At 45.1% G+C, this 12,391-nt stretch overlaps 1 protein-coding gene across 1 annotated transcript in view; it reads left to right on the top strand.

The window, feature by feature from the left end:
• The window catches only part of LOC126474498 (zinc carboxypeptidase-like), a 96,958-nt gene extending 86,550 nt beyond the window's left edge, over positions 1 to 10,408 (top strand). Inside the window, exon 9 of the mRNA XM_050101968.1 lies at positions 10,200 to 10,408. Within this exon, the coding sequence (XP_049957925.1) occupies positions 10,200 to 10,408 (209 nt within the window). The remainder of the gene's footprint in view (positions 1 to 10,199) is intronic.
• Positions 10,409 to 12,391: the final 1,983 nt, after the last annotated feature.

Below are 12,391 nucleotides of genomic sequence, written 5' to 3' on the forward strand. Positions count from 1 at the left end.
TGGTGCATGCATTGCATTGTACAAGAGCTGGATGTCAGTTTGTGGGATATAGTTCCATGCCTGTTGCACTTGGTCGGTCAACAGAGGGACGGTTAATGCTCTTTTGTGTATGACAGTGGGCTCGATTGGAGACATGTGTGGTGATGGAGCAGGCCAAGGCAACATGGCACTCCGTAGAGCACAATGGGTTACAACAGCGATATGTGGGCGGGCGTTAACCTGTGGAAAAAAAGTGGAATGCTGTTCATTAAAGACAGCATAACACGTCGAATCACCAGCCTGACGTACAAATCTGCGGTCAGGGTGCGTGAGATAACCACTAGAGTGCTCTACCTGTCGTACGAAATCGCATCCCATACCGTAACTCCAGGTGTACGTCCAGTGTGTCTAGCACGCACACAGGTTGGGTGCAGGCGCTCACCTGGCCTCCTTGTAACCAACACACGGCCATCACTGGCACCGAGGCAGAATCAGCGTTCATCAGAAAACACAACAGACCTCCACCCTGCCCTCTAACGATCTGTCGCTTGACACCACTGAAGTCGCAAATGGCGGGGGTTTCAGGTCAGTGGAATTCACTCTGCAGAGCGTCTGGCTGGGAGCTGTCCTTGAAGTAACCGATCTGTAACAGTTCGTCGCGTCACTATGGTGCCTACTTCTGCTCAGATTGCTGCTGCTGATGCAGTATGCTGTGCAAAGTCACACGTCGGACACGATGGTCTACCCTCTTGGTTGTGCCACGTCGCCGTCTAAAGCCCGGTCTTCTTGCGACCGCACATTCTCGTGACCACCGCTGCCAGCAGTCGCGTACAGTGGCTACTGTCCTACCAAGTATTTCTGCAAAATCTCAGAAAGAACATTCAGTTTCTCGTAACCCTACACGATGTCGTTCAAAATCAATAACGTGTTGATAATGGCGGCTTTGTCGTCTTAAATGCATCCTTTACTAACATCTACTCACCACGTCGAATCTCAAAGGTAACTAACCATCACGACAGTTACAACGTACATTTAAAGTAAACCTGATTTACATCCTCATAGTGCTGCTATTCGCGACTGGCACAAATTTTCGGTAAACATCATCCATCAGGTGTAGAAACACGCCTACCAACTTACTTTTATGTCGCACAACTCCTTCTTAGTGTTGTAATTCTTCCTTCGTCAGTGTAGTTGCACTCAGTCTGTTGCAGACCATCAATTCGGCCCACTCAAAGATTTTTGTTCGGGGGCATCACTTTGAAGACGTGGAGACCTTAAAAAATTCCATTTACCAGTGGCTGAGAAAGCACAGTCATCATTTTTACCGCAAATGTGTACATACTCTTCCTCGAGGTGAAAAAAACTGTGGACGAAGGTGGTAATTATGTTGAAGTGCGACAAAGTAATCGTGAATATTTTAGCTGTTACCTTAAATACGTGGGTTTTACTTTTCTTGTAAAATAAAAATTTAAAAAGTTGAAAGTATTACCTTCTGACTAAGCCTCGTACTGTGATTCCGTAAGACGACAGAAAACAGTTAAATATTGCTTGATAGTCAGTAGTCTAAGAGTTATGTACATAACAAAGGCATTTAGTGGACTACGTAACATGACCACTATAATAACCCGCCACTGCAGATATGCAAACACCGACTCAGAGAGTGGCGGTGATATTATTTATTGTGTAAACTGAAGGTGGATGGGATTGGGGGGGGGGGGGGGGGGAGAAAGGAAAGGGAGGGACTATTCATGTCAGGTGCATCAAGATCTTTTTTCGTATTCAGTGGTGACGATCGAAAATGTAGGCCGAACCAGGTTTCGAACCCAGGTCTACTGCGTACGAGACAGTTGCGTTAACCACTGCACCAACCAGACGCAGTGTTTATCTTAGTTGAGTAAACTACCTCAGCGCGCCACTCGGCCGACCCACACTCCTTCGAAGCGACACCTGTCGGCAGTCCGCGACCGTGTCCTCCACGCTCGCTACTTTGATGATCCCACAAGAGGTCGGAAGTAGTTGTGCATCCGCAGAGAAGGTGGCCGATTTATTGTTCATCGAGGCAAATCAGTTATAGGAACGCGTGGTGTGTGTTCCTTCGGATATTTCTGGTACAACAGATACTACGTATTCGTATAGCAGATGTTACCTGCATAGCACAGACTTCCGCTTTCAACTGGCGCAACTCCAATGGTTGCAACAAATACTTCATGTATGGACGGATCGTGATTCCGTAAAGGAGATAAATACATGGACCAAAAGATTGATTGACACTTCTCTCCACACCAGTTCTCGAATACAACTGTTACCTCATTTTTCTCGGTCCTTTGGAATGCTATTTGATTAAGTATTGAGCTTATTCTATCTCTTTGTATTTTCAGGCATCGAGTTAGTCTCGATCTTGGTGTTCGCACACTATGCAGTTTTAGACAATAGTCACAGCGTAGGACAATGGTCATCTTACTCGCATTCCCACAACATAGGAACAGCTTTGTCTACGGTGTTGGTTCAGTGTTGAAGAATAGTAGACCTTTCTAAGACATCTACATCTACATCTACGTGATTACTCTGCTGTTCACAATAAAATGCCTGACTGTGCTATATAAACCACCTTCAAGCTGTCTCTCTACCGTTCCACTCTCGAACGGCACGAGAGAAAAACGAGCAGTGTGCTCCCTGCCGTCGTTGAATAAGCAGCTGCAGCAGCAAGTCGTATACTCCTAGCTCACTCATTTGCCACATAGTTTAATTCTTAATTTCTTTGCGTGTTTTTGGTACTTGCATTGTCTAATTCATAAATTTCTGGCGTATTATAGTATTTGAGAGTTGTAGCATCGCGTTTTAGTACCTAAACAGTGTAAGTTCTCGTAGTCGTTTGTCTTCTGTTTTTGTTTTGAACGGCCAGCGTCGGTTGGTCACAGTCAATGTGCTCCCTGCCGTCGTTGAATAAGCAGCTGCAGCAGCAAGTCGTATACTCCTAGCTCACTCATTTGCTACATAGTTTAATTCTTAATTTATTTGCGTGTTTTTGGTACTTGCATTGTCTAATTCATAAATTTCTGGCGTATTATAGTATTTGAGAGTTGTAGCATCGCGTTTTAGTACCTGAACAGTATAAATTCGCGTAGTCGTTTGTCTTCTGTTTTTGTTTTGAACGGCCAGCGTCGGTTGGTCACAGTCAGTGTGCTCCCTGCCGTCGTTGAATAAGCAGCTGCAGCAGCAAGTCGTATACTCCTAGCTCACTCATTTGCTACATAGTTTAATTCTTAATTTCTTTGCGTGTCTTTGGTACTTGCATTGTCTAATTCATAAATTTCTGGCGTATTATAGTATTTGAGAGTTGTAGCATCGCGTTTTAGTACCTGAATAGTGTAAAATCGCGTAGTCTCCTTCCGCCGCCGAGCAGTGTGTCAGCAGTGCGCAAGTAGCAGCATTACTGCATTTACTAGGCAATATTGTATTTTAATAACCGTTTAAATTTTGTGTCGATTTGTTTGCGCTCTCTGTAGATTAGTTCAGACGTTCTTTGCACAACAGTTTTTAGCATGGATAGGGACTGCAACTGCTGTGTTCGGATGCAGGCTGAGTTGGCATCCCTTCGCTCCCAGCTTCAGGCAGTGTTGGCTTCGGTCACACAGTTTGAGGCTGTTGTCAATGGGCATCACTGTGGCGTTCCGGATGGGGGTTTGTCGGGGACGGCCAGCTCGTCCCACGCATTCCCCGATCGGACTACGACTGTGGTTGCCCGGGATACTGCCCGCATTGAGGCTGATCCCTCACCTGTGGTAGAGTGGGAGGTCGTCTCAAGGTGTGGCAGGCGGCGAAAGACATTCCGGAGGGCTGAACGGAAGGCCTCTCCAGTTTGTCTGACGAACCGGTTTCAGGCTCTGTCTCAGGCTGATACTGATCTTCGGCCTGACATGTCTGCTTGTCCTGTTCCAGAGGTTGCCCCTCAGTCTGCAAGATCCGGGCGGTCGCAGAGGGTGGGTTTACTGGTAGTTGGGAACTCCAACGTCAGGCACGTAATGGGGCCCCTTAGGGATATGGCAGCAAGAGAGGGGAAGAAAACCAATGTGCACTCCGTGTGCATACCGGGGGGAGTCATTCCTGATGTGGAAAAGGTCCTTCCGGATGCCATGAAGGGTACAGGGTGCACCCATCTGCAGGTGGTCGCTCATGTCGGCACCAATGATGTGTGTCGCTATGGATCCGAGGAAATCCTCTCTGGCTTCCGGCAGCTATCTGATTTGGTGAAGACTGCCAGTCTCGCTAGCGGGATGAAAGCAGAGCTCACCATCTGCAGCATCGTCGACAGGACTGACTGCGGACCTTTGGTACAGAGCCGAGTGGAGGGTCTGAATCAGAGGCTGAGACGGTTCTGCGACCGTGTGGGCTGCAGATTCCTCGACTTGCGCCATAGGGTGGTGGGGTTTCGGGTTCCGCTGGATAGGTCAGGAGTCCACTACACGCAACGAGCGGCTACACGGGTAGCAGGGGTTGTGTGGCGTGGGCTGGGCGGTTTTTTTAGGTTAGATGGCCTTGGGCAAGTACAGAAAGGGCAACAGCCTCAACGGGTGCAGGGCAAAGTCAGGACATGCGGGGACCAAGCAGCAATCGGTATTGTAATTGTAAACTGTCGAAGCTGCGTTGGTAAAGTACCGGAACTTCAAGCACTGATAGAAAGTACCGAAGCCGAAATCGTTATAGGTACAGAAAGCTGGTTGAAGCCAGAGATAAATTCTGCCGAAATTTTTACAAAGGTACAGACGGTGTTTAGAAAGGATAGATTGCATGCAACCGGTGGTGGAGTGTTCGTCGCTGTTAGTAGTAGTTTATCCTGTAGTGAAATAGAAGTGGATAGTTCCTGTGAATTATTATGGGTGGAGGTTACACTCAACAACCGAGCTAGGTTAATAATTGGCTCCTTTTACCGACCTTTCGACTCAGCAGCATTAGTGGCAGAACAACTGAGAGAAAATTTGGAATACATTTCACATAAATTTTCTCAGCATGTTATAGTCTTAGGTGGAGATTTCAATTCACCAGATATAGACTGGGACACTCAGATGTTTAGGACGGGTGGTAGGGACAGAGCATCGAGTGACAATATACTGAGTGCACTATCCGAAAATTACCTCGAGCAATTAAACAGAGAACCGACTCGTGGAGATAACATCTTGGACCTACTGATAACAAACAGACCCGAACTTTTCGACTCTGTATGTACAGAACAGGGAATCAGTGATCATAAGGCCGTTGCAGCATCCCTGAATATGGAAGTTAGTAGGAATATAAAAAAGGGAGGAAGGTTTATCTGTTTAGCAAGAGTGATAGAAGGCAGATTTCAGACTACCTAACAGATCAAAACGAAAATTTCTGTTCCGACACTGACAATGTTGAGTGTTTATGGAAAAAGTTCAAGGCAATCGTAAAATGCGTTTTAGACAGGTACGTGCCGAGTAAAACTGTGAGGGACGGGAAAAACCCACCGTGGTACAACAATAAAGTTAGGAAACTACTGCGAAAGCAAAGAGAGCTTCACTCTAAGTTTAAACGCAGCCAAAACCTCTCAGACAAACAGAAGCTAAACGATGTCAAAGTTAGCGTAAGGAGGGCTATGCGTGAAGCGTTCAGTGAATTCGAAAGTAAAATTCTATGTACCGACTTGACAGAAAATCCTAGGAAGTTCTGGTCTTACGTTAAATCAGTAAGTGGCTCGAAACAGCATATCCAGACACTCCAGGATGATGATGGCATTGAAACACAGGATGACACGCGTAAAGCTGAAATACTAAACACCTTTTTCCAAAGCTGTTTCACAGAGGAAGACCGCACTGCAGTTCCTTCTCTAAATCCTCGCACAAACGAAAAAATGGCTGACATCGAAATAAGTGTCCAAGGAATAGAAAAGCAACTGGAATCACTCAACAGAGGAAAGTCCACTGGACCTGAAGGGATACCAGTTCGATTCTACACAGAGTACGCGAAAGAACTTGCCCCCCTTCTAACAGCCGTGTACCGCAAGTCTCTAGAGGAACGGAAGATTCCAAATGAGTGGAAAAGAGCACAGGTAATCCCAGTCTTCAAGAAGGGTCGTCGAGCAGATGCGCAAAACTATAGACCTATATCTCTGACGTCGATCTGTTGCAGAATTTTAGAACATGTTTTTTGCTCGAGTATCATGTCGTTTATGGAAACCCAGAGTCTACTATGTAGGAATCAACATGGATTCCGGAAACAGCGATCGTGTGAGACCCAACTCGCTTTATTTGTTCATGAGACCCAGAAAATATTAGATACAAGCTCCCAGGTAGATGCTATTTTTCTTGACTTCCGGAAGGCGTTCAATATAGTTCCGCACTGTCGCCTGATAAACAAAATAAGAGCCTACGGAATATCAGACCAGCTGTGTGGCTGGATTGAAGAGTTTTTAGCAAACAGAACACAGCATGTTGTTATCAATGGGGAGACATCTACAGACGTTATAACCTCTGGCGTGCCACAGATGAGTGTTATGGGACCATTGCTTTTCACAATATATATAAATGACCTAGTAGATAGTGTCGGAAGTTCCATGCGGCTTTTCGCGGATGATGCTGTAGTATACAGAGAAGTTGCAGCATTAGAAAATTGTAGCGAAATGCAGGAAGATCTGCAGCGGATAGGCACTTGGTACAGGGAGTGGCAACTGACCCTTAACATAGACAAATGTAATGTATTGCGAATACATAGAAAGAAGGATCCTTTATTGTATGGTTATATGATAGCGGAACAAACACTGGTAGCAGTTACTTCTGTAAAATATCTGGGAGTATGCGTGCGGAACGATTTGAAGTGGAATGATCATATAAAATTAATTGTTGGTAAGGCGGGTACCAGGTTGAGATTCATTGGGAGAGTCCTTAGAAAATGTAGTCCATCAACAAAGGAGGTGGCTTACAAAACACTCGTTCGGCCTATACTTGAGTATTGCTCATCAGTGTGGGATCCGTACCAGATCGGGTTGACGGAGGAGATAGAGAAGATCCAAAGAAGAGCGGCGCGTTTCGTCACAGGGTTATTTGGTAACCGTGATAGCGTTACGGAGATGTTTAACAAACTTAAGTGGCAGACTCTGCAAGAGAGGCGCTCTGCATCGCGGTGTAGTTTGCTGTCCAGGTTTCGAGAGGGTGCGTTTCTGGATGAGGTATCGAATATATTGCTTCCCCCTACTTATACCTCCCGAGGAGATCACGAATGTAAAATCAGAGGGATTAGACCGCGCACGGAGGCTTTCAGACAGTCGTTCTTCCCGCGAACCATACGCGACTGGAACAGGAAAGGGAGGTCACAACAGTGGCACGTAAAGTGCCCTCCGCCACACACCGTTGGGTGGCTTGCGGAGTATAAATGTAGATGTAGATGTAGAGCACATAAATTTTTCTGTGCGAGCCCTGATTTGTCTTATTTTATCGTTATGGTCATTTCTCCCACTATAGGAGGGTGCCAACCAAATGTTTTCGCAGTCGGAGGAGAAAACTGGTGATTGAAATTTCATGAGAAGATCCCGTCGCAACCAAAACCGTCTTTGTTTTGTGATTGCCACTCCAATTCACGTATCACGTCTGTGACACTATCTCCACTACTTCGCGATAATACAAAACGAGCTGTCCTTCCTTGTACTTTACAACAATACTCCAGAATAGGGTGGACAAGCGTGGTATAAGCAGTCTCTTTAGTAGACCTGTTGCATCTTTTAACTGTTCTGCCAATGAATCGCAGTCTTTGGTTGCCTCTACCCACAACATTATCTATGTGATCGTTCCATTTTAGGGTATTTGTAATTGTAATCCCTTAGTATTTAGTTGAATTTACAGCCTTCAGATTTGCGTGACTAATCGCGTAATCGAAATTTAGCGGATTTGTTTTACTACTCATATGAATAACTTCACACTTTTCTTTATCCAGGGTCAATTCCGCTTTTCGCACCATACAGATATCTTATCTAAATCATTTTGCAATTCGTTTTGGGCATCTGATGACTTTACAAGACGCTAATGACAGCATCATCCGCAAACAATCTAAGACGGCTACTGAGATTGTCCCCCATGTCGTTAACATATATCAGGAACAATAGAGGGCCTATAACACCCCAGCCGGCCGCGGTGGCCGTGCGGTTCTAGGCGCTTCAGTCCGGAACCGCGAGACTGCTACGGTCGCAGGTTCGAATCCAGCCTCGGGCATGGATGTGTGTGATATCCTTAGGTTCGTTAGGTTTAAGTAGTTCTAAGTTCTTGGGGACAGATGACCTAAGATGTTAAGTCCTATAGTGCTCAGAGCCATTAGAACCATTTTGAACTTATAACACTCCCTTGGGGAACGCCGCATATTATTTCTGTTTTACTCGATGACTTTCCGTCTATTACTACGAACTGTTACCTTCCTGACGGGAAATCACGAATCCAGCCGCACAACTGAGGCGATATTTCACACGCACGCAGCTTGGTTAGAAGACGCTTGTGAGGAACGCGGTCGAAAGCCTTCTGGAAATTTAAAAATGTGGAATCAGTTTGACGTCCCCTATCGATAGCACTCATTACTTCATGAGTATAAAGAGCTAGTTGCGTTTCGCGAGAACGGTATTTTCTGAATCCATGCTGACTACATGTCAATAAATCGTTTTCTTCGAGGTACTTGATAATGTTCTAATACAGTATATGTTCCAAAACCGTACTGCAAATCGAGTTAGTGATATGGGCCTGTAATTCAACGGATTAGTCCTACTTCCCTTTTTGGGTATTGGTGTGACTTGAGCAATTTTCCAGTCTTTAGGTATGGATCATTCTGTGAGCGAGCGGTTGTATATAATTGCGTACAACGGAGCTGTTGTATCAACATATTCTGTGAGGAACCTGACTGATATACCTATACCGTGTTCTGCGGCCATGACTGGTGTCGCAACTTCTTTCAGCTTCAAAAGTACATGTACCAAAAGCTCCTCAGACTTCAGTGGGCAGTAAAGCACTGCAACGGCTTTTCGAAGCCGCACGAGCAGCACTCATTCTACACACACTCTGCAAGCAGCCGGGTTTCACTCGAACAGCGTATCCCAGGCACGAGGCGAGCACTCACCTTTCGGCCCCAGCACTCACGTGGTTCCACTATCCAGCTGACGCAATAAAGGTGACGACGCAGAGCGTCCTGCGGTGGTGAGTAAAGGAAGCGCACTGTGCCTGCGGACTTGGGAACCTATATGTAGAGGGCTGAGGGCTTGGAAGGTAGGAGACGAGATACTGGCGTAGGTAAAGCTGTGAGGACGGGACGTGAGTATTGCTTGGGTAGCTCAGGTGGTAGAGCACTTGCCCGCGAAAGGCAAAGGTCCCGAGTTCGAGTCTCGATCCGGCAAACAGTTTTAATCTGCCAGGAAATTTCAAGCACATTCAGAAGTATGAAGAAATCTTGGCTTCAAAAAGAGCTCACTTTTCTGCCAAATGTAGCAATACTTAATGTGGTTCTAGATGACTTCAGCGAAATAAAACAAAAATAAATAAATGATAATAATAACAATATACTATTAGATACGTTTATGACAGTAATGTCAGTCTTATTAATACGGGTTTATGTACAATAGTGTTCATGCCGGATGAAATTAATGGTATACTAACGGAAATTCTTAAAAGCGGTACAAAAGGAATTAAAACTAGAGAAAATGTTATCTGGTCTTCGAAAGAGCAATAAATAATGGGATGAAACTAGAAGATGAATTGTAAGGAGGAAACAGAAAAGGATGAGGAAAGCTGTATGAGAACTGAAAATGGGACAGATGTAATTGTTTGCTAATGGATAAGATACATGTAGCTGGAGTAAGGCCATCAGGAAAGCTACGCCGATGATAACACAGAAAGCTTTAATGTCCACTTCAACGCAGCTTAGTTTTGAATCAGAACAGGTTGCTGGGTGCTTTGTTTCGGACACGCATGGCTGAAAGCGAGGAAGAGATGAAGTAAGATTCAGAGTGATACATAGATACAGCCGAAAAGCTGAACGCATCAGTTCTTGTACTGGAGTTATTGAATGAGAATAGTTATTAACAAGCGAGAATACATGAAGTGTATCATAATGATTAAGAAACAAAATTTAATTACACCTCGTCCATCGAGTGACATCGATCTTACCTCAGCATAAGTAACCAGACAACTGAGACAACTCTTGGTGAGCTTTGACTGTGACTATGTTTTTGGCAGATCCGACGTCGGGAACCAGCATCGACTGGATGCAAGGCGTCAACGGCAACCAGTACAACTTTGCTTGGGAGCTGAGGGACGAGGGCCAGTATGGTTTCCTGCTGCCTGCCGACCAGATCGTCCCGACCTGCCAGGAGGCGTTCGACAGCCTGGTCTCCATCCTGCAGGACGTACTCACCAACTCCAGAAAATCTTCAAGGAAGCACTAGTGTCTGTTTTGTTGTATCCATAAATAATAAATAAATAAGCTTCTCACGATAATTTGTGTCTGACATATTTATACCATGCTTTATTTTCCCTTTTATAGTTAACTATAAATGATGTATTGGAGCTTCTGGAACTATACTTGCAGTGCAGCAGTAATACAGAAACAGAGGTCTGTCTTTTGTACTCAAATCGTGCTCACTGGAAGTTAGCCTGTGGTGGTTCCTATTTAGGGCGACTGACTTACATTTGTCAGTATCAAAAAGCGAATAATTCTGATATTCGCCGCCCTCAAGAGGAAGAATACTGATACCGTGTCGCTATTTTACTTTAGCAATCATGGTGGCTAATTTCTCTAACAATTGCTACAGAAATTATGTGACAACCGCTCAAAATGTGTGAGCTGAGGAATGAAGTAAAATTATGATCACGAACCAAGAAGACAATGTGCTAATCTATAACAAATATATTTATTTGCGTAAGCACAAAATTAAGACTTGGATTTTGACCAGAATTTTAGAGCGACAGGTTATACACAAATCAGGAACATGGGCAAGAATTTCTGATGGTTTTTTAACAATACACGATTGCATTCCTACCTTAACTGCAGAAAACGTGCTGTTGACGCTACCGTGAGTGGAGGGCACTTAATATTAACGTAGTATTTGCCTAACTCGAAATAGTGACTGAGCTCAGATACAGAAGACATGGCTTTGCAGGTGAACAGAGAGGCGCTGAGTGTGGCTACTGCAGATGACAACAAGGTAGCAAGTGCTGGCAATGTAGCTCAGAATACTCTACCTGCCGGTGCTGCGACACGTTACCAAAACGGCAGACGTGTGACACGAAGCCGACGGATACATGGAGACGACACGCAGCTGCAAGTGTCGTCAGCTGCCCAGCGTGCATCTGCTGTTCTCCAGAGTGGAGCACGATTAATCCGTGGCTACGTCAAAAGTTAATTTTCGACCAGGTATCCGGACCAGTACATCTCTGCGCGAATGTGTGCGTGGATAGAGAAGACATAAGACGACTTTACGCTGCGATCAATGAGAAGTGAGTCTGATTTTCTGTCTTTCGCACCACAACAAGGGAACCCATTCCGTCGCCAATCTTAACGTAGCAACAAACTGGCACCGGTCGAGTCCCTGACTCAAACGCGCTCTGCCCCCACTAGAAAGACGCGCTGTATCAATGTCAAGGCGTTCCGCCAAAACCAAAAGGCAGCTTTGAACATGGGCAGACGTCACAGTGGACCCACCAAACATACGCCCACGCGTGGGAGAACTCGAGTGCGGGATGCAATGAAAATCTGCTGGCCTTACGTGTGGAACAACTCCAGCGGACGTCCCGTAGATCCCAAGGGATATTTCTGCGAATTCTGAAACTTCCAGTTTGTATGTAAAGAATGACAGTGCTGGAAAAACTCTTACGTTATTTGATTTTCAAACAGCTGAGAAAAACTAAACGTACTCAGACATTTCTTTCTTTACTTATTCTAATCTTCACTAAACTGACACACAATATTTTTAGCGCAACGCAATCTGACTTTCAATAATACCTACAAAAATATGGCCCTTACTAACAATAACATACACCTTTCATGAATCACTTACCTCACAAGACGCGCGGTATTAGCCGATAGGTCTTAGGCGCTCCAGTCATGGACTGCGCGGCTGGTCCTGGCGGAGGTTCGAGTCCTCTCTCGGGCATGGGTGTGCGTGTTTGTCGTTAGGATAATTTAGGTTAAGTAGTGTGTAAGCTTAGGGACTGATGACCTTAGCAGTTAAGTCCCATAAGATTTCTCACACACACACACACTTACCTCACAAAAATCTTCGTTACTCGAACTACTGCAATACCGCGAGGGCCAATACTGCTAGCTAAATAAACGATACTAACTACTGAAGGCACTAACTACTGATAGGCATAGTTAGCAAATGAAAGATTTTGACAGAGAACAAACAATGTATTTACCTTAATAGCGT

The sequence above is a fragment of the Schistocerca serialis genome, chromosome 4 (assembly GCF_023864345.2).
Source record: "Schistocerca serialis cubense isolate TAMUIC-IGC-003099 chromosome 4, iqSchSeri2.2, whole genome shotgun sequence".
Lineage (NCBI taxonomy): Eukaryota > Metazoa > Arthropoda > Insecta > Orthoptera > Acrididae > Schistocerca > Schistocerca serialis.